The 25,371-nt window shown below is 37.7% G+C and overlaps 1 protein-coding gene across 11 annotated transcripts in view; it reads right to left on the reverse strand.

Annotated features, from left to right (window-relative positions):
• Window positions 1–2,038: 2,038 nt before the first annotated feature.
• LOC131060574 (cytochrome c-type biogenesis CcmH-like mitochondrial protein) overlaps window positions 2,039–25,371 on the reverse strand; it is a 66,807-nt gene continuing 43,474 nt past the window's right edge. For all 11 annotated transcript variants that reach the window (XM_057993858.2, XM_057993848.2, XM_057993854.2 and 8 more), the window contains 2 exons: window positions 2,472–2,603; window positions 2,039–2,386 (listed from right to left, as the gene is read on the reverse strand). In XM_057993858.2, the coding sequence (XP_057849841.2) occupies window positions 2,201–2,386; window positions 2,472–2,603 (318 nt within the window). In that variant the 3' untranslated portion in view covers window positions 2,039–2,200. The remainder of the gene's footprint in view (window positions 2,387–2,471; window positions 2,604–25,371) is intronic.

Below are 25,371 nucleotides of genomic sequence, written 5' to 3' on the forward strand. Positions count from 1 at the left end.
TCAAATTCAATCTTAGGAGCTTAACCTCAAGCTTGTTAAATAATTCAATATATTTTTGTACTTACTAACATAGATGTAATCTAATGTTATTTATTCTTAAGAGAATAAATTTATTATCAACTAAATTAAATTGATATCTAAATGCATGCATGTTATATTTATTAGAAAACATTAAATTAGTCTTGTAGATTTAAACATTTGCTTGAGGGCATAAAATAATGTCTTGTCAATACCAAGTTAGATTGTAATTATAGCTTATTAAAACTAATTAAAATTATAGACAAACAACATAATGCAACATTTACAAGCATAACCCATTATAAACAGCATATGGAAACACAACATTTCATCCCTTAATATTACTACAACAATAACAAATTATTATAGATTTTTCTAATAATTATAGAATAAGCACACCCACTTAAACCACAAGTAGTTTTAAGTATTTGTAGGTAAGGATAAGGCAAACAAATGGTGCAAGAAATCCACTTTGTGTTAACAAAGGTTTTAAAACATCTAATATCTTATGTTATCTCACAATTCTTCCCAATTTAGACATTAACACAATTATAGCCATGTCATGCATTTGTGTTCAACAATTACATTCTTTTAGACAATTTTTATTGTTTTTAAAATTGCGTGAGATTTTGTCCATTTGTGTACTAAGTGTCATCTCATAAAACCTCCAAGAATAGTTATTACACTAACATATTATCTATTTTAGTGTAAGCTACAAGGGAGGGTGGTCCACTTCACAAACGAGCAATATTTTTAAGCGTTTGTCAATAGGTCAAAAAGGTACAATGAATGTAGTCCACCATGGATTTTGCAGCCTTGAGTTGCTTTCCTCACTGAGGAAGCTTTTGTAGTATGTACTAACTATGTCACCTTTATCTACGATTCTTAATAATGTGATATCAACCCATCATAACCCAAACATATATTTTTGTAAGTGAAGAGTTTTTGTTGGCAACTTTTGTAAAATTTACCTTTTTTTTGGAATTTGTCCAATATTTTGAAGGCATTTTAAAACCATCCCAATAAGTAGTCATTACATAATTGAAAAATTTGAAAAATTTCCTCACAAGGCAAGAGGGCCCCACTTCACACACAAGCACTTTTAAAAATGTGTTAGTAGAGGGAGAAGCAATAAATGTAGTTACTTTGATTAACCTAAATACAACCCAATCAATATATTTTTGCTAAGGAACTGAGGTCTTCCACAATAATCATTAGTTGGTATTGTTTTTTTTTTCTTGTTTTTTTCCTAATGGCAATGAACCAGAATGACAATGTGAACTAAATATAAAGTATATTGGCTCTTAATCAAAATAAAAAAACACAAAATTCCTTCCATTTATTTATTTTTTAAGAATTTCATGTTAGAAATGTGGAAAATGGTAGCCACATATAAATAAAAGGAAAAATGAAAAAGATACTATCAAAGATCAAAGCAACTAAAATATTAAATGCAAAACAAATAATACCGATCATGCCATTCAATTTCTCAATGCATAGAAATGGAAACAGCTTAAAAAGATTGAACTACATCTAAAGGCTGAAGCAAACCATCTCTTACTCTGAATAGGAAGAAACTTTCAGGCCCCCCTTCACAAAATTTTGACTCATCACACCTCCAACTTACAAATGCAAAATATGAAAAACCTCCAAGTTTTTTTTCAAATGAGAGAAAATGAAACTTGTCATGAATTTTATCATGTCAGAGATGGTGTCATACTCCACAATGTAAACACCAAAGACCACCTCATCCAGATCAAAACCAAGACCTCTCAGCAATGCGCAACTCACCAGACACCAGTGTACACCTCAAAGTCATGGATCCCCAACAAAATATTGAACAAATAGATCAATTCAAAATATATAAGAGAATAATATTTTGCATCTTCCTTCCACTGAATCCTATTGGTGAATAAGCAAGATTTTTCACTGTACTTGGTCTACAAAACAATCAATTACTAGCTATAGTAGAATTGCATATTATATACTCACCCATACATCCAAAAATTGAGGCAATGAATACTTTTTACAGTTATCAATTATATGTTGGCAATATTGACTAGTATTTACATTGACATCGTTTCATTTTATCCAGTCTAGTCATTTTGTAGCACATAAAACTATGTAAATTAACAAAATTGCAGGAATATAACGGAGCAAAACAAACAGGATGAAAATACTGTTAACCACCCCATGACCACCACTTTCTTTTTGGGGGTGGGGGTTGCAAAAGTTCAAGCATTGCTTGCCTCTCATTGCGAGTCAAAGGAATGTTTCTAAGCAACCTTGAGGCCAAAAGTTGCACATTAGCCCGTTCCTGGTATCTTCGATATGCCCATATTCCTACAAAAGCCCCAGCTACAATAACCTGTATTCTACATTGCTGTTGCATTAGAAGCATAAAAGGAAAAGGTAACTATAAGACTTTACGAGAAAGACTACTTGCAACCTACCGGTGATAACCAAATACCAGCAGTCTGTATATCAAACCGAGGAGCATAAAGGATAGACTCTCCATAGTCCTTTTCAAGCTTATCATAAACTTCTTTATCTGACTTCCCAGCTCGTATCTCATCTCGAATCAGCTAAACATAGACATGTTAGCCAAACCAACAAAGGTAATGGCACAATACATGAAGACAAGGATTCTTTCACAAATTTTACATAGCAAAAGCACGTACTCATACACAAATGTTATAGTAAAAAAGCTGTTTCTTTTCCATTTCTCTTTCCATTATATCACTTTTTTGAATGAGCTGTTTGGCATTTCCTACCAACTGGAAACTAATGGATCTTGCATGTTTATTCCCAGTATAACTACAGTTAAGCTGCTCAAGGAAGAAAATTAATATGGTGGAAGGGTTTGTTGGTGTAGTTTTTGACATCATATCTTACTTAAACGGAAAAAATTTATAAAAAAATACAAAGCATGTAACAATATATACATAATAAAAATGTACTAAACAGCTCATATTAGTTACGTCCAGAACTGTTGAATACACCTTGAACCAGACACACAAGATATGTTAACATGTATAGTTGATAAGTGACTTACTGACACAAGAAGGAATTCCCAATGAACCAGCTGTCCAGTGCCATCTCATACATTTTATTGGGCAAGTCCTGCAGTCCTAACCTCATTTTTATCATCTTGATGATAGGATCATGGACTGTGATCCAAAAAGTTGATAAAAATAAACTTACACAATTTTTATCACAAGCTTTTACTCGTTCATATGGACTGTGAAAATCTCATGTTCATTAACAATTACACTTAAAAACTTTGGATGACTAACAAGTGAAGTTGAACATAGTTGAGTGTAGACAGTTCCCATGTAATGGTATTTAACAAGACATGTTATGACATAATTTCTTAGAATACTTGCATGTTTTATGCTGCAATTCAGCAGGCTTGTTGTGGGTTTGGAAGGAAAAAATTATGTTACATGAAATGTCCAAGCTATAAAGAATTTGCCTAATTTCCTCTTCTGTGGGAGGCTTCATTATATTGTCTCTAATTATTTTTTGAACTTTTTAATTAACTCCCTTGGAGCTGGTAATTTCCTCGGGATGGCTATTTCCTCTGTTATGATAATTTTTAGTCAATGATGCAAATCATTATTTCAGGTGCAGTTTGAATGTATTTTCCTTCAGCTGTAAGGATTTGCTTCACAGAATTCATATGTTAACTGTTTGGAACAGATTTATGGAAATAATTTGTGCTAGAATCCCACCTGTGAAATTCATTGCTCATTGTATTTTTGCCCCAACATTGTTCCTCTTTTACCTAAGAAATTGGCAAGTTCCCGAATGAGCGTTTGCTCTTGGCCTGTCCTGATTTATGTGAATTCATTATCCCAGATCTGTCATTGCAGCAAGGTTAATTGGTTCTTTACAGTTGTCACTGGAGTGAAGATATTCCCAAATTCAGTTTCCTTCTTGTATGTAAGTTTCGATTTGAGATAATTCAGCTGGCCCATAAAATTCTATGGATCATATCTCCGAATATAAATTGATTCTGTCAATCATTCTATTTTTTTGGCTCAAACCAGGATGAGAAAGCTACATGCTTTAATTTTTTAACTGAAGTCTGCACTGATTCTGCCTTTGGCTTATTTGGCCTAGACATGATGGCCAACAATCTAATATAGCATCACTAAACTCATGTTCACCTGTTAGTTGGTAGCCAGCAATTAATCTGAGATAACTATCCCCTGTCCAGCATCTCAGATATGTAATTTTTTCTCTTCCGTCTGTTACTCCAAGCATGCAGATCTTGTGTGAAATTGATTTCTATCAAAGGAGTTGGTTATTTCTAGCTTTGTAAGAGCACTTGAGTTTCATTTTCAAATTGTTGAATTTTCTCATAAAACTGACCGGTTATTTACTGAATCTAAATCATTTCTACCTACCACTGTTCTAGTTTTTGCTAAAACTAAGCTTGGGGAAGCCAAATGTTCAAATCTAAATTTTGGTCGTTAGGACTAGAGATATTGGCCAATGATCTGAAATACTAGTATCACTTACATTAACTTGCCAGTTGGCAGTCAGCCATTGATCTGAGATCAATGTCCTATCCAGCTTACAGCTATGTAATTCTTCCCTTTCATCTCTTACTCCAGGGTGCCATCCTTTTTCAAAATCACTATCTAGTATCTATCAAGAATGTTCCTATTTCTTGTTGTATGAGAGTGTCGACAACTTACTAATTAAAACCATGCCCCCTTTTTTCTCTTCACAGCCTTTTATGGCATTGAAATAGCCCATGAAAATGATATTCCATAGGTTAGTTATGATGCAATCTATGCGACGTTCAGTCATTACAGTTGTATTATACCCAAAAGCAGGTATACAGATGTTAATCCAACAGCAAGCCTGTAGTTCAAATGGAGAGAAATAGACCCCCTTGTCCACCCCTGCCACCTCCCCCACCACCACCCGCCCACCAAAATGAAAGGATTGGTATAATTTGGAAGCATTTCTAGTAGGATCTTATTGGATCAGTGCTCTAGTGTTGGAACAAAATCTGAGTTGCTTGCTTCCCCATATTTGATGTTTCTTGTACCAGTTTCCAGCAATGATATCATATTTATTTTTACTTCTGACTTTCTCCTTGAGGAATTGGTATTTATTATTATTTGGTCACACTAAGGCTTTGTGTCCCCTCTCCGGAACCCTATAAGAAAATGCAATTTTTTTTGTATTTTCTGATTAAGTGAAACTGAAAATGAAAATGGAAATACAATCCAAGCCCTAGTCTTACACTGATCAGTAAAATGGAATTTTCAGAATTAATCCAAGCACTCACATATTGCAGATCTGGAGTTTTAATAATGAAAATTCAATTTAAAAGCCCTAGAAATTGGATATTTTACTCAATCAGATCAATAAATGATAATAATTAATAAATAGCAGTTTAATGAAATCCTGGAAACCCTTGAAATTGAAAGTAAAAACTGATCTGATTTATAGCAGCATTTAATACAATAAAATTTATTTCATGCAAAGTCCCAACTCACAAACTGTATGGACAGAATTGAGTAGTGATGATTCTGGTAGTCAGATTAGGTGCAGCCTGAAATAGCTTGAAATGGCATCAAACAGCCACCAAACACCCCAAATATGTACAGCAGACTTCCTACAGCTGGCGCCTAGAATTTATTTTGTACGGCTTCCTTCAAGGCTGTATGGCAGCTGCTGAAAATGCAGAGTTACCCGGGGACGCGTCCCCGACCTGAAAACCCCCGTCCCCGTCTCGGGGACGTTTCGGGGACTTGGGGACGGCTAGGGGACGTTTCCCCCCGTCCCCAAATTGCCCTATATTTTAGGGGACGTCCCCGAAACGGGGGGACGCCTGCCCTAGCCTTGGGGGACGTCCGTACGTCCCGGGGACGGCTGGGGACGGCTGGGACGTCCCCAATCCGTCCCGGGGACGGCTAGACGTCCCCCTTATCTAAGGCCATTAAAAAATATTAAAAAACTAAAAAAAGTTGTATTTTCCAATTTTTAAATTTTTTTTCTAATATAGGCCCCTTATTAATTCAAATTGTTAGTAAAAATAAAAAAATTAAAAGATAACATTAATTTAATTCATAATTTTGACAATGAAACTATATGGCAGCAGTGTAGCCTTTGGGCATTTTGACACAGAGATTAGAAAATCGCCCAAAAATCGCCAAACTCGGCGAGTTAATAGAAAAATAACACCCAACACCTTTATGAAAGAATAAGTTTTTTTGGCCTCGCGGGGCGCTGCCCCTCGACCCCGCCCTGTATCGCGACAGGGAGCGCGCAAGGGGCGCTGCCCCTTGACCCCGCAAGGGGCGATGCCCCTTGACCCCACCTTGGGGGCGCTGCCCCCAAACCCCCGCTGAAAAATATGGGGGGAAACCGCGTCGATAGAAGTAGGGAAAATTTAACCTCTTTGTTTTGACATTTTGTATGTTATTTCTTTAATATCTATTATGATATGCATATTGACAATGTGAATGAATTGAAATTCTGATTTATGAATGCATAATTGCATATTGTCTATTGAGTATTAACAATGTTGTATGTTCAGAATTTACATTCTAAAATGTCTTCAACTTTTCATAGTATCATACACATGCCATTTCCATGTTTTATTGTTTTCATATGAATATAATGTATGTATGCATGCTTTATCCATGTTTTCATATGAACATTTAGAATTTTGAAATTTTCCTATATATTTTAAATATTTCCTATATTTTAATAGCCGTCCCCTTTGCCGTCCCCCGCTGTCCCCAAATTTGGCAAAAAAATTTGCCGTCCCGGAAACGCGTCCCGCCGTCCCCTGCCGTCCCCGTCCCGGAAACTCGGGGTAACATTGTGAAAATGCTGTTGATGATTGGGATCTAATGTTAATACTAAACGTTGGGCTGGATTTAAATGGTGGCAACAGAAGCTGTGCAAATCCATGTCAACAATGTCAATAATGACTGGAATCTAATGTGTAAACTGTAAAGTACCACCAAAATAGGTACAGTTGTAGGCACATCCACAAATTCAACAAACCTGCCAATATTCTAATTTTCTTGCAATTATAAAATGTTCCAGCTAAAATTGGTATTACAATAAGCTCAATTGCAATCCCAGAATGAAACCGCCATCAATTGGATAAGATGGTTTTCTTCCTCAAATCCACAAATTAAAACCAAGAGAGTTTTTGTCCTCTGCCTTTCACAACCAAGGGTTTTCATCCTTGAGTGTTCAAATTTGCAAATTGAATTCAAAATAATGACAAAATGGATATGTTACTTTGGGCACTTGCCTCTCCTATATAGGCACCTCCAATTTGGGCACTATTATTTTTACTTTTCCCTCTAAATGATTTAAACATACTTTTAAATAAAGTAATGCATAGGCCTTACAATATTTGATTTAGATGATCACAAATAATAACATTTAAATAGCCCTTATTAGAAAAGACAACTAGGGCCCAAAATTATAATGCTATAATGAAACTATTTCCCTTATTTTGTCCCTTAGCCTACAGTAAATAGTAATAGACTACCGATCTTCAAGTAATTCCTTCATTCCTAAGAAAGGGACATAACATTTTGGTGCTCCATGAGAGAATTTGCATTTCCTTGATTGGACAATGTTGAGCATTTTAATGATCCATCTACACAAGGGAGGTTGTGTTTAGTGGCCTATATGTGTCCCCTTTTCGCCACTGATATGCTAGGATGGATACCAAAAATAGCCCCCTAGGGGGTAGGGGTCTATTGATGGTTTTCTTTACGTTATATTGTATGTGATATGGGAGATAATTGGGATAAGTCCTCTGGAGGTTTGATTTGCTTATTGTTCTTGTCCCTTGCAGCTCATTTGAAGGTTTCCTCTATGAAAGTGAAGTAGATTGGTTCCTTAGGCTACTTTTGTGGGCCATTTTCTTTTTGCCTAGCGAGAATTGTGCAGCAGCCAACTGTGAGTCAAATGAACAGACAACAAACAAGAGCACAAAGCACAGAATCAGAAGCAAGCATGCAAGAGCAATGGAGATTGAACAAGAAAATAATAGATTCAATTGTCGAAATTGAAAGAATTACAAAGGGCCACCAATATGTGAAACCTAACACACCATGCTACTCAGATTGTGAGAAATACTTGCAGAGAATCTCTACAATATAATCACTAAATCTTAAGCTCTACCCAAAACCCAAATCACCTGCCAAAAATTTCACTCTAAGAGATCAACCTTCTAAAATGACCAAGTACCCAGAATTAATAGTGCCTACCAAAAATGTGATCTACGTTAATATGGGGAACTGATGTAAGTCATCATCTTAAATGTGCATCTAGGAGGAAATCCAATCTATGGATCAAAGATGTGCAATCTTCAAGTACAACATTTATACCATACCTTAATAAATTTGAACTGAGGCTTACCTAATATTCTGACTGATAAGCCGTCAGAAAATCTAATCGCTATCATCTAACAAAAGCCATCCCAACACTGACTCTGTGCTCTGACATTTTGATAACTTATCTAAGGAGCACACTATAGGGTCAAATCTTTTTGTATGGGTTGGATGAGATGCATAAGGACTAAAGCAAGATTGGTGCTTTCAACAAGGTAAGACGTGTGTGTGTTGAGATGTGCACAAAGTTCTAGCATTCCATAGGGACGCACCCCCCCCCTCAAAAAAACCCGCGTCCCCTGTAGGGAGACGTTTCTGAGAGTTGGGGACTTGGGAGAAACATCACCCAACAGCACCACCACTTCCACCACCTCTATCGGGGATGCCACTGGGTCGCTTGCTATATGGCACATGCCATTACATATTGATTGCAACTTAAACTTCGTGGAAACTAGTTCGCCTTCCATGGGGCACTCATAGAGATTTTGCCTTGCAGATTTCCCCTTGAAGATTTCAATTCACTTCTATTTTTATATCAGTACTGCCCCCCCCCCCCCCAAACCGCTCCGTTGTCGTCCCCCAACCGTCCCCAAATTTAGGCCCTTGGTCCCCCGGTCCCTAAAGCCCTTCCCCACATCCCCCCGTCAGGAAACTCCGTGGAACTATGGTACAAACAAATATGTACCAAACAAATAGGGCCTACACAAGGACCAACAATGGTATGGGAGACACCAAAACTACCTAGACAAAACAAGAAACACACGCACACCAGTTAAGCTTGCACACAACAAACTATCGCACAAAACAACATGCATGCACAAGTTAGGCTTGCACACAATAACTACCAAATCAACAACATTTTTGAGCAATGCAAGATTGTGCCAACCCCAAGGATGCTCTTACATCAAACACCCTTGGGAAAAAGATTGTGAGCTAGGAACTCAGAATTTAGGACAATCCAACAACTGATCCGGCCACCCAAGTTGACTTAATTTTTAGAAATCCATAAGTCTTCTATAGGCCCTTTACCCTTTCAATGAATAAAATATTCCTTTCTCAATCCAACAGGGTTTGTTACTAATGTGCATGTCTAAGATCTACACAATTACATCTTGCTACTTCTCTAGTATCTCCTTTGCCAATCAAGTGTTTCCATTGTGTAACCTCTGAACTCGCTAGCACATAGTAGGAATACAAACTAGATGCATTAAATATTGGTGATCTATCAATGCTTCTGGCAGCTTGAGCTCAAATGCATTCTCAGGAAATTACAAAAAATGTAGCATGGACCAATCTTCTTGGGCTTTAGCTAGTTATATGTTCCTTTGGGTAAGTGCTCATTTGTTAGATGTGCCATGACTGACTAACCCTCTCAGTAAGCCTTCTCTCATCGACGCTTTACTCCAGCTACCTCAAGACTTGAATGTGAACTTCCTTCATGTATTGTGTAAAGTCTTCAACCTCTACAATTACATGCCTACCATCTCCCACTCTAAATGATCTTTGACACTTTGCAAGGATGTCCCCATAAGTGCTCATTTGTTAGATGTGCCATGACTGACTAACCCTCTCAGTAAGCCTTCTCTCATCGACGCTTTACTCCAGCTACCTCAAGACTTGCATGTGAACTTCCTTCATGTATTGTGTAAAGTCTTCAACCTCTACAATTACATGCCTACCATCTCCCGCTCTAAATGATCTTTGACAATTTGCAAGGATGTTCCCATGCACCAATTGGAATGTCATCTTCCTTGATGATGTACTCACTGAGATGTATGCAAACTTCACTTGCACCAAAATAGAGCCCCAATACATAGGCTTCTCTCATACCAGATGTCTATGTAGATTGCCAAGACTCTGACAGACAGCCTCTATATGTTTGTTCATTTATGGATGATATGCAGAAACTGTTATTGAATTATGCCCAGTTTTCTCCACAGGGTGTGCCAGAAAAGACCAAGGAACTTCATATCCCTGCCTAGCACAATGAGCTGTGGTAACCCATGCAACTACACTATCTCCTTACAGAAAAAATCAACTATCTTAGTCACATCATTTGACTTTTGACAAGGAATGGAATATGCCATTTTAGAAAATTTGTCAACCACTATTGATGTAGGGGCATTTTGTTAATGTTACTGTACATTTGTAAATTTAAACCTCAAATTTTGTTTTGAAATTTTTGTGATGTTTGGTTGGGCACTCAAATAATTTGGTGGATGCCTGGGAAAGGCCAAATCAACTTGAGACCATGCTGTATACCTTTCCTTTGGCACCCAAACACTCCCTTGTGGGTGGGAAACTGAAAATTAGGACTGTTTTGCTTGTACGGCCTTAAGCCACGTGGTAGGAAAAGAAAGGAATTTTCCATAAAGAGAAAACAAGGGTCAGAGATTCCAAGTTAAGGGAGAAGGGCTGTGTGGGGGAAAGAACAAAAGAAGAGTCGGCAATAAGGAAGCAGAGAAAAGAAGAAAACATGGCCTTGAAAGGGCAGAAAAATCCAAGGAGAGAATGTCTGCATCAAAAAAGGAAAACGACCCAGTAGAACACATGAGTAGAATCTCTCACTTGGTCCTCATCTTGCAGATTTTAAGTCATGCATTTGAAAGGGACGATGGGGATTTGTTGCAGGCATGCACAAAGAGGTGAAGAGTAGGGAATTATGCCCATGGATGTGTGCCATGTACTTTTAGGGAGGTTGTGGCAATTCAATAGAAAGACTAGCCAAGACAGTAGGGCAAAAGAATGGCTAGAAACATGTCTTCACTCCATCAACAACCAAAGCCGATGTGGAGAATGGTCCAAGAACACCACTAGTGTGAGGAAAACAATTTTGAAGGATTGCATGCATGAAAAGGTGTGTTTTGTGTACGTCCCCAAGGTGTTACAAGTAGGAACATTAAGTGACAATAGTGAAATACCTTTGTAGGTGAATAAGTCATTGGGAGAATTTGACGAATCGTGTAAAAATAACTGTTGAAAGGGCTGCCACGTATGAGGATTATAAGTCATCATAGATTTGATCCCTAAAGCTAGCTTACTCAACAAGGCTGCTTATAGATTGACCCTGCAGGGAATGAAGAGGTAAATAAGTGCAAGAGTTGTTGAAAAGACGACTGATTAGAGTCAGTCTTAACCCATGCACAGATCCTGTTGTGTTAGCATCCAAGAAGGATGGTGGATGCAGAATGTCCATGGATTCTTGGGCCATAAACAAGACAATAATCAAATATTGGTTTGCATTACCTAAAGTGGATGACATCATTAACCATCTATGGAGAGCTAAATACTTTTGGAAAATTGATTTTATCATTCAAATTAGGATAAGAGAGAGCGATGAATAGACAATAGCCAAGGTTGCATGGGTACGGGGGCACTTGGAGACTGGTACAGGTACCGGTATGACTTTTTTTGTCAAAATAGGAGACGGGGGTACTTGGAGACGTCAACTTTTTTAAATATAATTTAATAATTTATAGAAAATCTAAAAATATAATGACATTGAACTTTCATACAATCATTGTAATATTTATCAGAAATTTCTGATAAATTCAAAGACAAAAATATTATAATTATAAAGTACAATATTATAAAATTATAAATATAAAAGATAAAAAATTTAAAACTAAAAAAATTAATAATTTGTAATAACTAATGTTAAATAGACTAATAGTTTATATCAGTTAAAATATAAACTATTAATATATTTAATACTAGTTATTACAAATTATTGAATTAATAAATTATTAAATTAAAAAATTAAAAATTAAAATATTTAAAACAAATTTAGAAGTTAAAACTAAACTTGTGCTTTCTGAATGAATCGCACAAATTTTTCTGCGATTCATCACAGTATATAAACTGTGAATCAATCGATTCATTCACAGTTTATATATTGTGAATGAACCGTAGAAAAATTTCTGCAATTCATTCACAGTATATAAACTGTGAATATCGTGAATGAATGATTTCGGATTCGCAGAGACAGAAATCGTGAGGAAATCGCAAAACTAAAGACGTCCAAAATTATTAAATAATAAATACGCAATTGCGTAGCTTCCTGTGTGCTCGGAAAAACGTATCGGACCCTTTTCACATTTTCGCCTGCAAAACCCCTTCGCGCGGCGTACAAATGGCTGTGGATGTGTGTGTTTTTGGCCCGCGGCAGTGTTTTGAGGTGTGAAAAAAGGTCGCAATTTAGTTTTTGGCCGGGATTCGTCAGGAAACTTACGCACGACTCCCGCCCACGTCTCCCAAAAGCACCAGCGAACCCTAAGACGCCTCTGGTACTGGATACGTGAACCTGTACCAGGTGGTCAGGGAGACGTTTCCCTGCAACCTAGATAATAGCTTTCAAGACCAAGGAGGGGTTGTACGAGTAATTAGTGATGCCCTTTGGATTAACAAATGCTCCCAGCACATTTATGTGGTTAATGAATGAGGTGCTGAGACCTTTATTGGGCAGATTTGTGATTGCTTACCTTAATGATATACTGATTTTTAGCAACAGCAGGGAGGAATATTTGTCACATATTCGGAAAGTTTTACAAAGGCTTAAAGAGAAGTTGTTGATCAATCTAAAAAAGCATGGTCTATTTGGAATTAGTTATCCCCAACATAGAGCTGGGAGTGGATCCAAAAAAGGTGACTGGACTGGCCTATGCCTACGAGTATGTTTAAAGCTACAAGCTTGAATGGCTTAGCACATCTTTTACTAAAAAGTTTATGCAAAACATAGTGGTTTTTGTGCACCCATCACTGAAACCATGTGGGGAGAAAAATGAATTCAAATGGATATTAGCAGCAAACAAGAGCTCAGAGCTTTTAAAGAAAAAAGGGACTGAACTGTTGGTCCTAACCTTGCCAGATTTTGCAAAAGGTATTCCAAGTGGATTGTGACACCAGTAGAGCAGCCATTGGAGCAGTTCTTAGTCAGGAGGGCAAGCCCATAAGCTTATTCCAGCAAGAAACTTGCTGATGCCAGAAATAAATATTTTGTTTACTATCAAAAGTTTTATGCCATTGTACAAGTATTAAAGAAGTGACGGCAGTACTTGCTTCCTAAAGAATTTGTGCTATATGTAGATCTTGATGCTTTATAGTTTATTATCAGTCAAGTCAAGCTGAACCAACAACATATTGAGTAGAGCTCCTACAAGGTTACACACTTATCCTTCAAGATAGGAGAGGAAGCTCAAAGAAGGTAGTGGATGCTTTAAGTAAAAGAGAAACACTGTTGACTAAAATGAGGGATGAAGTTGTTGGCTTTGATGCCATGAACAAGTTGTTGTTGGCTTGGTAAGTCTATCAACCACAACAAAGATACAACCCTTATTATGTACCTTTGAGAGTCCTATAACAATTTCCATCGAGATGTTCTCCCCCTTCTGATCTAGAACAGGTAGAGGCTACAATAGACCTACTCAAAAATATTGCTCAATCATATTCTATTGGCAAGCCAGTATTCTCTAATGTGCTTAAGGATATCACATTTGAGTCCTTTCCAAGTAAAACTTTCCTAATCTGTTTGTATGTCTTGTAATACCCCGGATGTCCTACCAAGGGGGTGTCATGGACTGCCCTTAAAATTTTAACCTTCATCTTTTACTCAAGGACAAGATGTATACCCCTGTAGATGTTGAGCTCATTTGCTACCTAGTATTTATCATCATTCAACTTATCTTCCAAGATGTCAATAGTAAAGGCATTCTTAGAATATTCTACTAAGATTTCAGCTTTCCAATCACCTGAAATATCAATCATGAGCATAGAGTGGACTTTCTTGACAAGGCATCTACTAGTATGTTCTTCTTACCTTTAACATATTCAATGTCAAGGTCATCAGCCTGAAATTTACATACCCATTTCTATTGTCTTTCATTCAAATCCTTTGATTGAGAAAGTACTTCAAGCTATTTTGGTATTTTTCCATCACAAGTTTGGCACCCATTAGATATTGCTTGAACTTGCCTAGTGCATGCATGATGGCCAACGTCTCTTTGTCATAGATTGAGAACCTTCTTTCTGCCTCTCTAAGTTCACTACTCTCAAAATCTATTGGGATCTTATTTTGCATGAGAATTGCTTCAATCCCTTCTCCAAATGCATGACATTCAAACACAAAGGGAATCAATCAAGAACGGCCAGTACAAGACATGAACTCATCATCTCCTTGAGCTTGTCAGAATCTTGTTGTACTACATTGATCCATGTGAAAGCCCCCTTCTTAGTCAAATCTGTTAAGGGCACTCCCAATGCGAGAACCCTTTAAAAAATCTTTTGTAGTAGCTACATAATCCAAATAATCCTTGTAGGCCTATCAAGGTCTTTGGGGGAGGACAATCCTAGATAGCCTGCATCTACTCCTAATCAACTTGAACTCCCTGTGCACTGATGACATGATCTAGATGCAAAATTTTAATCATTCCAAATTCAAAATTGGTCTACTTAGCAAATGATGTTTAGGCCTCTAGAATGCCCAAAACTTCATCCCTATGTTACCAAGTCCTTCCCTTGAAGGCCAAGTGTGGGTGCAAGTCCGATGCAAATCTAGGTGCAGTGCGGGTGCAGCCCCGGGTTTGCCTAGGGTACCACCCAAGTGGTACTTCGCCGAACCCATAGGGTACTTGAGTGCTCGGGTGGTACCTTGGGCAAACCCGAGAGTACCCACAGAAGGCACAACCCCAAAAAGCAACTTTTCAAACTAAACAAAAATAATAATAATTATTCACATACTTCTATTTGGTGTTTGCAACTCATTTCACAAACACAACACGAAGAAAACCATTTTTTTTCCTCCAAGCTGCCATCGTTGGGTTTTGAAGGTTGTTTCATTTTTCTCAAAGGTGAAGGCTAAAAAGGAGTAAGACACGCACCAAAAGCTTAGGAATTGTTGGACAAGATTTAGCCATCAAAGGTGAGTAAATCTTTCATTTTTTCAAGTTTTGAATTATTTTTTCAATATTTTTCAAGTTTTTTTGTTTTTTTTTCGTTTAGTAAGTTTTGAACATTTTATGCATAATAAGGGGTTATAATGCTGATTTTTTTTTTAAAATCTTCAATAATGTTTTCCATTTTAGGTTCATACATAATGGTCAGAACTGGAAGTTCTAGTTCCTTCTTTGGCAATATACAACAATGATTAAACAAATTTCTGGTGCTGGTTGTTTTCTTTGTGGTGTAACCATTGTAACATAGAGTATACGAGCTCATATTTTCAAGTGAAAGCTCACTTATGTTCCATCCCTCTACAAAGAGTCAAAGTTTGTCAAAGGACAAATAAAAAACGGTTGCCTTAGGATCTTGTTGGTTAACAAATTTTGTCCTCTTCAAAAATATGACAATATGACTCCCAACCCGAATAAGAGAACAAACTATTAACAACAATTGGATAAGTTGCAACTCCTTCTGCAACTTTCCTCTGAATTTTAGAGGTACAGCTCCCTCTTATGGTATAAGTTTGGGTTTTTCGGGGTATGCTTTTAACCAAAAAGCAAGAAAGGTGAGACTTTTGACCAAAAAGCCTTAAAGGAAACAAGGAAAGAGAAAGAAACAGCATGCAGAAAGAAATTTATAAATAATTATCAACAGCGTCACTATCGCTCTATATTCATTCAAAGATAAATATATAACAATGAACAAAAGGGGAAACAAATACTTTAATAACCCTAAGCATAGAATCTTGAACAGAGAAGCACCCACATAAGAATGCCAATTTATCCATCATAGCACAAAGTCTAATCACATCAGATAAACAATTCAAAATTCCTTTGCTTGATATTAAAGGAATCACATTTAGTAAAATCCAAAATTCTTAGAAAACAACGCCAAGTTTGTCCTTCCAACCCGCCCCCCCCCTTTTATCTATCTTTTTACCTCCTTTTATAACTTAAACTCCCTTAGCCGTTTTCAAGAAACAGTTTCTGTAATAGTAACGGTCTTGCAAATGACTATTTTAAACATTATCTTAACCAAAACAAAACTTATTAGAAGACATCATTAACACTAAATCCATATTATAAATAACCCTAATTTCATGCTTCCTCATCAGGTACCGAGTTTCTGCCAGCAATTCGGTTGTCGATCATTTCGGCCTTTGTCTCTTCTTCGATCAGTACCCAGAAGACTATTGAAAATTCATCTTCATCCCGTATAAGTTCTCAAGCGAGGACAGTTAGATCGAAGAGGATATCATCTTGCATATGCTCCACATTTGGTTGTATCACTGGGGCCTATTGTGACGTTTTCACACATCGCCCATTGCAAATGGGGACCCCTACTTTTTTGCTTTTTGGGGTTTGTTTTTTTTTGGGTCTTTTAGGGTTTTGTCAGTTAGCCTTTGCATTTTGAGTGTCGCCCAGGGGATCACATGGATAGCAAGTCTGGCTTGAGTGAAGTCCTGATCCTAAAATTCGGCTAAGTCTGAAAGTCCCGATCCTGAAATTTGACTAAGTCTGGAAACTAAAAAACCTCAAAAAACTAGATTTTGCAATCTAACTCCTGGAGGTCTGAAACCACTCTCAAACATCCTGAAAGTATATATGGAATATAACTTAAAGTATAAGAATTATACTTAAATGTTATATTCCATAAAAATTATCCTGATAGAGAGTTCAAAAAGTCAAATTGCGCTCCTGTCCCTCACCAAGGGACCAGAGCACAAATGTTATTTTATGCATATTTGTCACCGACTTTTCTATTTTGTTTTGTGCAGGGTCTTCCGGAATGATAATTGGACATGACTTGATACTTTTGAAGATTTTGAAGGCACAAAAATGGTGAATTCTGAAGGTTAAAGGAAAAAGTGCTCCTGTCCCTCTCCAAGGGACCAAGGCGAAGTGCTCCTGTTCTTCACTCAAGGGCCAAGGCGAAAAGACTTATTTGAGCCATTCCTGGCCTCGTTTGGTCAAATTGAAACATCAAAGGCATGGTGGATGGCGAAATGAACGTGATAGAACATCCAGACTTGATTAAAAACGATGAAATGATGAAGTTTTTGCCTAGAAGGTAAAAAGTGCTCCTGTCCCTCACTGAAGGACCAGAGCGCTTTTCTTTATATGTAGAATTTTAGACCTTTTTTGGACATTAACTCTTATTCGTAGCGTGAAGTAAGATGAAATCTTCCCTAGCAAAGGAATTTCGAGATGAAAAGTGAGACAATTTGGCTTAGAGGGCAAAAAGTGCTCCTGTCCCTCACTAAAGGACCGGAGCTTGAATTTCAAATTTGCACTATCTTTGCAAGATTAAAGTGATTTTATGGTTTGAAGAGGTTAAGGGAAGCATGTTTTGTCCATTGAATATAATTTAAGCGGATCACAAAGGAGTAAATCAACCCAAATGACAAAAAGTGCTCCTGTCCCTCACTGAAGGACCATGGCACTTTATCAAGTTTCTCCTCTTTGTTTGATATTTTATGGCAAAACTTGACTTGGATGGGAAGGACGAAGGATGTTTTATGCCTTGGACGCGATTGAAGGTTTAAAAGACAAAGAAATACACCAAGATATGAAAAAGTGCTCCCGTCCCTCTCCAAGGGACCAGAGCGATTTTCCAAAAAGTGCTCCTGTCCCTCTCCAAGGGACCAGAGTGATTTTCCAAGAAAGTGTAAATTTCCTGCAAGGCCAAGGCAAGTTTGTGATTGAAATGAATGGAAGAGGACATGATTAGCCCATTGAAGATAATTTGGGAAGCTAGCAAAGGACGGATAAGCTTGAAGTTGAAAAAGTGCTCTTGTCCCTCACTGAAGGACCAGAGCGCTTAACATGTTATCTAGCCTTTCTCGCCAATTTTGGACAAATTGAGGCCAAGGCGCAAGTTTGAAAAAGTGTTTAAAATGCCTTGAAGTGGAATTGAGATGCGAGAGTTACAAATTTTGACAACAACTGGCAAAAGTGCTCCCGTCCCTCACCAAGGGACCAGGGCGCAATTTCCAAATATGACCATTTACCTTGCATTTTGAAATGATATTTTTATTACCAAGGCTCAAGATGGAGTGAAATGTGATATTCTACGCCTGGAGGATAATTTGAAGTTGATATGATCAAGAATTCATGCAATGGACTCAAAAGTGCTCCTGTCCCTCACTGAAGGACCAGGGCGCTTTTTATGAAACAACAAATTCCCTCCGAGATTATGCTAAGGCAAAGTTGTGTGAGATGGGAAAGATCTTCTAAAGCATGGTGAACAAAGGGTTGACTTCAAAAAATTGAGAATCCTAGCCTAAAAATGAAAAAGTGCTCCTATCCCTCTCCAAGGGACCAGCGCGAAGTTAATGGCATTCATTATTTTTTACCACATTTGGGCGTTAATATCCTCCAAATCGCATTAGATGCCAAATTGCTAACTTTGGAATATTTGAAAAAATTAATTAAATTGGCATTTAATAAATTAATTTTGGGCTTCAAAAAATCGAATTTCTATTATAAAGGCATTTAAAATTAATTTTTGTGAAATTAAAAATTAAAAGTTGAGCGCACAAGGCATTATTTTGCCTTTATTTGACAAGTCGGCCTACTCCTTTTGAGGTTTTATTTATTATTTCACCTTTTATTTGCAAGGTCGGCCTCATGGGTAAGTGGAAGGTGAGCGCTCTATATATTGGAGGTGTTGTTTCACAATTCAAATCATTCAATCATCCTTTTGAGTGCGAAATTGGAGAGCAATTTGAGGAGCGAAATCCAGAGGAGTGGAGCGAATTTCTACTAAGTGTGGAGAAGCTAGTGGAGGGCGAAATTCATCTTGAAAGCTATTGGAGAGGAGAATTTCTTGCTAGATTGGAGGATAAATTCCAGATGTTTTGAAGGTATTTGAAGGCGAATTTCTAGATTTTTGAAGAGGAAGGTGGAGTTCTTTTCCAAGCTAAAGGAGGTGCATTTTATCCAAGGAAGGACTATAAATCTTGCCCAACAAAATCCGGTCCTCTTCCTTCATTTTTCAAGGTTTTGTACTTAAATACTCAAAGGGAAGGTATGAAGAATCATTTTTTGAAGTTCTTATTCAAGACTTATTATGATCCCATTGCAATTTTGTGAAGTCTAAGTCTTGAAGATCCAAATTCCATTCACTATTAATTTGAAAATGTGTAGTTCTTGATTTATCATGACTTTTTTCAAATTAATATCTTAAGTTTTACCGTTGAAAGGTCTTAAATTTCATGCTTTGAGGTTTGATGCTCAAAAGACTAACTTTAATATTTTGTGTAGGCATCAAATGGAGATCCCGAAGTTGTAAAATCAAGCCAGATCAAGGACGGTCTCCTCCAAGAAGATCAAGCAAGGACAAGGGCGACCTCCTCCAATCTAGCATCGACAAGGATGGCTTTCTTCGATCAAACATCAACAAGGGCGACCTCTTCCAATCCAGCATTCCAAGGCGAGGTACATCAATCATCCTGCACATCAAGGACACAAGAAGTCAGAGCAAGGGTTCGTTGAAGAAGCAGATAGTTCCAGATGAGTTAATTAAAGCTAGCTTCTCAACAACATCAAATTGAATATCTACCAAGCTACAAGTGTCAGACGAGTTAGCATCCTAGTCATCACTCCTCCAGTCGGATTGGTCCACCTCAACAATGTCCAGATTCAATGTACCTAACTCATAGAAGGTAGCACAAACTTCCATGTACCTACCCCAGCTATCTATTGGTCGAATTTTCCAGAGAGGACATGTGTCCAAGCAATACAATTATTTCATTGGTCGAGCATTAAATGTTATGTAATGGTTGTAACAAACCCTAATTAGGGTTTTCATTATTGAATCTTGGCCATTGATCTCAAATTGATCTAAGCCATCGAATTGTATTGAGGGCACTATATAAGCCCCGACTCTTCATTTGTAAAGGAATAGTTGGAAGCAGTTAGAAGACAGATAGAGAGTAGTTAGAAGGTGATTAGCTAGTTGATAGAATAGCAATTAGAGTAGAGTAGAGAGAGAAGGCAAAGATTGTTGCCAAGATGTTGTTGTAAAAGACTTGTAACTTCATTGAAGAAATGGTGAAATTTATGGGTCGATTCAACAATTTGCATGGTCTCTATACTTCTTGTATTTGATTTCATGTTATTAGATGAGTGGAAAAAATGTGCTTGATTGATGGTGGAATTCGTATATCCATACTACTAGCAGTTTGTTGATTGCAGACTTGCCTTGTGTAGTCAACTGGAATCATTCAGCTTAAGCTTAACTTCAATTGTCGCTTCTTCATTGATATGCATCAACCTGATGGTGTCTATGCCTGCAGTGATGATTTGAACATCATAAAGCTTTCCTTCGAAGATCGCACTAACCTTGTGGAGATGGTCCTGGGATGTCAAAACAAGACTTAGTTAGAATTTCATCAAAGATCAATCATTGCTCCTACATTCCTTAGTATTAGGATTAGATTCTTTCCTCGCCCTCATCTTTTTTCCTTTTTTTTTTCAAATCAAAGCTAGTAAGAGTCTGTGTTCCAGCAATATTCAAAGTAGATCAGACGTTCAATCATCAAATGTAAGTCCCCTTGTGATTCCAGCAAATCACATCATACCACAAAGAGCTTATCCACACGTAGAGATCCTACATACAAGAACCTTGAAGTTTCTCCGATTGATCCTTTTCGCGATATCTTCAGCATTCGGAAACTTTACTCAAGAGAGGATAAGGTACCCTTAGGTATTTTATTCTGTGTTTGATAGTGTACAAAATACACGTCAACAGAATTGGCGCTAGAAGGAGGGTGGTGACCGCGACACGTGTTTGAACAACTAATCCTATCAATCCGCAAGAGTCAAATCATCAAAAGCCTATCATTCAACCTTGTTTGATTAAGTCAAGGGAAAATCGCAAGATTGTGAAGACAAGGACATTAAATTTGCAAATATTGGTTGTGAAAATTTCAATTCATGAAGTGAACAAGCCTGGATGTAAGATTCAAATAAGTCTTGAAATGGTTTATGCTTTCATCATCTTGGATATTTCAATGCCCAAGGGAGAAAGGAAACTTCATTAAGCCTCAATCAAACCTCAATATTCCTCAATTTTCACTAAATTTGCCAAAACTAAGACATTTGGGGGAGCTAGATCAAATTCGCATAATTTAAGGCCTTTATAATTGAATTAATTAATTTTCAAGCCTTAAAATAAACAAAAAGAACACCTTTCAAGTCTTAAAATTAATTTTAAAATTTTAAAAATAAGGTAAGCGCTCAAATTCATTTATTTGCTTCTACAAGCAAGTCGGCCTCCTTCTAAAGGGGATTTTATCTTATTTTATTGCTAAAAACCTAGGTCGGCCTCATGGTTAATTAGGGTGAGCGCCCTATATAAGAGAGGAGTGTTGTAGCACTTTCAAATCATCCATTCATTATTCTTCTCATGCAAATTTCAAAGAGCAGATTGGAGGAGCGAATTATACCAGATTGGAGGCGAATTTCTTGCTAAATTGGAGGCTAATTTCCAAAATTTGCTAAGTGGTTGGAGGCTAGTGGAAGGCGAACTTCTTTTGAAGGTTAATTGAGACATAATTCATCCAAAGGGAGATCAAAATTCAATCCTTATCCAGCAAAATCTGATCTTCTTTCTTCCATTTCCCAAGGTTCATAGTTAAGCTTTCAAAGAAGGAGGTATGAAGAATCAAATTTTTGAAGTTCTCATTCAAGACTTATTTTGATTTCATAGCAATCTTTTAAAGTCTAAGTCTTGAAAAATCTAATTTTCATTCATAATTAATTTGAGAATTTATAATTCTTGATTTATCATGTCATTTTCAAATTAATGTTTTGAATTATTCCCTTGAAAGGTCTTAAATTCTATGCTTTAAGGTATGATGCTTAAAGACTAATTTTAAATTTTTGTGTAGGCATCAAATGACGACCCCCAAAGCCGGAGGATCTACTACTCGGCAGGCTCTCATCAAGGAAGATCAGAGGAGCGACGAATTGGAGACCAGGATCGTCTCCAAGTGGAATAATATCGGAGACACCAACTTAGGAAACTTCAATGTGAAGAAGTTTCGAGAGGTCCCCTACATTGACAAGCCATCACCTGTTGCGAGGAGGATAATTGAGAGTGGCATCATCAAGGCTGCAGGTTTCCCTCCCGCAGTCAAGTGTCATGAGTTGATGATCGAGTGTGCTCGCCACTATGACTCACAATCAAGGACGATCGTAACCAAGGACGGGAACATCTTAGCCTACCTTTCAGAGGAAGCTATAGGCGAAGCTCTTCATCTTCCGGACCATAAAGACATGATTTACAAGAGCTTGGAAGGAGCAAGGTCGATCTATGAAGATGATCATGAGTCTTGTTTGAACTTCATCAATAAGAATTGGTTGCTCAAAAGTCGGCCTCGCCTAAACAGGATTCCCAATACACCACATAGGATTGACTTCCAGGAGGAATACAAAGACTTGATAACTTTGCTCAATCGAGTTACAGGTGCTTCTCAAGTCGTCTTCTTCGACAAGTGGATGTTCTTCTTCATACAAGTGATCGTTCAAGGAAAAGGAATACTTCATTGGGCCAGAATCATTAGCAATTGTCTGGACGTGCAGTTGAGAAGGCTAAGACCCACCAAATCATTCCACATGAGCTCATATGTTATATATGCCTTGGTCAGGAGTTTCGAGTATGCAGGGCTACCTCACAGAGGAGTGATTGGAAGAGGACCCGGAGAAATAAGAGTTTGTGATTCTTATGTTCAACTGCATCATCCGCCTAGAAGTGACTACAAGTTAGTCAATGACACCTTCACGATGAATATTACCAGGATATTGCAAGGTGGGATTCACAATCGACTGTCTCTAGATGCACAAGAGCTTGTGAAGAAGCATGGTGCATGGTTCATTTAGTTTCAAAAATTCACATACATCAGAGTTCATGGGTGTCCTTCACCTCCCTACATGTTGTCAAGATATCCAACAGACAGGATAGTACTACTTGAGGTGACTAGACAGTTGGTAGCCTATGCAAAGGCATCCAGACACAAGCATGGAAATGGAATTCCCGTGCCCATCATACTAGGGAATTCAATTGAAGTGTGTCCTAATACTCAAGCCGCGAAAGATGCAGAAAAAGAATTATCTCTATACTCATTCACATCCTTTGCCTCGAGAGAGAATTTTGATCCTCATGGTTATATGGAGGAGACAGTCGGCAAGAAGTACAAGCATGAGTTTTAGGTGGAGGACTTTTGGATGAATGTCCCAGGCGATTTAGAGGTCAAAAGAAAGATGCATTCCAGGCTACCCTTAGATCTCATCAGGAAATACAAAATTTATAGAGTAGCCGATCAAGCCCAGGATAATGGTAGATACCTCCAGTCATCCTATGAGAAAGAAGACAAAGAAGTAAAGATAGATTGGAATGAGCCCAAGGTTTTAGACTTGAGAGCTTTGATGGCTCCCGTTTTATCCTACACTCGCAGATGGGTGGATGTACAGCATCAAAAGTTGAAGGAGCAGAATGTATCTATGACATTCACCTTGGAAGCAAGACCAAAAGAAGGAGAAGCATGTGTGAGTGAGAATACTTCTCATTCCAAAGGCTCAAAGAGGAAAGAAGGACCTGAGAAGAGAGAACTTTCCAAGAAAAAGCAGAAAACGAATCCTGATCGCCCACCAAGCACATCTTCTAGGCATGAAAAGGAAGCAAGTCAAGGGGAAGATCAGAGGCAGATAGTATATGAAATTGATGAGTCTATGGAATCCATGGTACAGAATGATAAACAGGAGAAAGGACAGACACCTCAGCATTCATCAAGTCAATCTCCCCAAGTTGGTGCTAATGAGCAACATGAAGAAAAGAATGATGATGAAGCAACATCTCCTTTCCAGGAAGATAGACCTCTACTTAAAGAAATACAAGTGAGAGAAACAAGATCTGCCATTCCTGATTGGCTGAAAGAGAGACTAACAAGGGTAGTTATGGTTGAAGAAGAAGAAGATGTGTTTGACTTGGAAAGCCTTATAGGAAATTCTCATGAAGTAATAGAGAAGAAGAAGGCCACGAAGATGTCTAAGGTAATTAGAGATGAGACAGGATCCAAAAAAGTGCAGATAGCTACACCAGTGGTGGACAAATATGAGAATGAGATTCTAGCAGAAGAATATGACTTAGAAACATTTGAGCTTGGTCCACTTACCTCCGAGCAAGCAATGGAAGAAGCAACTGATTCATTTGAAGCACTTAAAGACAAACTTAAAGAAGAAATGGAAAAGAATAAGAAGCTTGAGAGAGAGGTCAGTGCTTGGAGGAACTATTTTAGTCATCTTAATCAGCGCTTGAGACGTCAGGATCCAGCAGTATCTCCTTTACATGCACTCCCTCTTGAATCTTACAAAGTAGCTATTGAATTTGCAACAAGGATGATGAAGACAGTTCATCGAGCTATCCAGGTCCTTGAGATTATTCATAATCTAATGATAACTGTAGCTGCATTCACTCATACTAGAGATGTTATCATCCCAGTCTTACAAGTGATAAGAGAAACACCAAGACGGATTCTGACGCAAGAAAAGATAATGGATGGAGGAGCCCATAGCCTCCTACAGTGGTCAACTCTGCTCCAGATGAAGGAAGTCCTTTTTGAAGACGTCAACACCAGATGCAGCCGAGTTGAAGGCATCATTCATCCAATTCAAGATAAGGTGTTTGAGGTGTTGTGTACCATTCTTGACAGGCGGATCGAGATCGAGACAGATGTGGACATCCAAGAGTTGGAGGATAGAATCAAGGTCATCTTTTGCAAGAAGGAGAACATCATCACAGAAAAGCAACGAGATCAAATGTATACTACTATGTTCCTAATTGAGAAGACCAAAGAACTTGAATTTGGATGGGAGACGACTCTTCTCACTGTTTTTGATCAAGTCCTTCACTTGGAAGAACGAATGAAGAATCTTCCTGAGATTCCTATTGCTGAGATTGAAGGAATTGTGTCCAGATTCATTGAATATGCTAAGAAAGAGCATAGGAAAGGGAACAAAATTCTAGA

This window comes from Cryptomeria japonica, chromosome 8, assembly GCF_030272615.1.
Source record: "Cryptomeria japonica chromosome 8, Sugi_1.0, whole genome shotgun sequence".
NCBI classification, from domain to species: domain Eukaryota; kingdom Viridiplantae; phylum Streptophyta; class Pinopsida; order Cupressales; family Cupressaceae; genus Cryptomeria; species Cryptomeria japonica.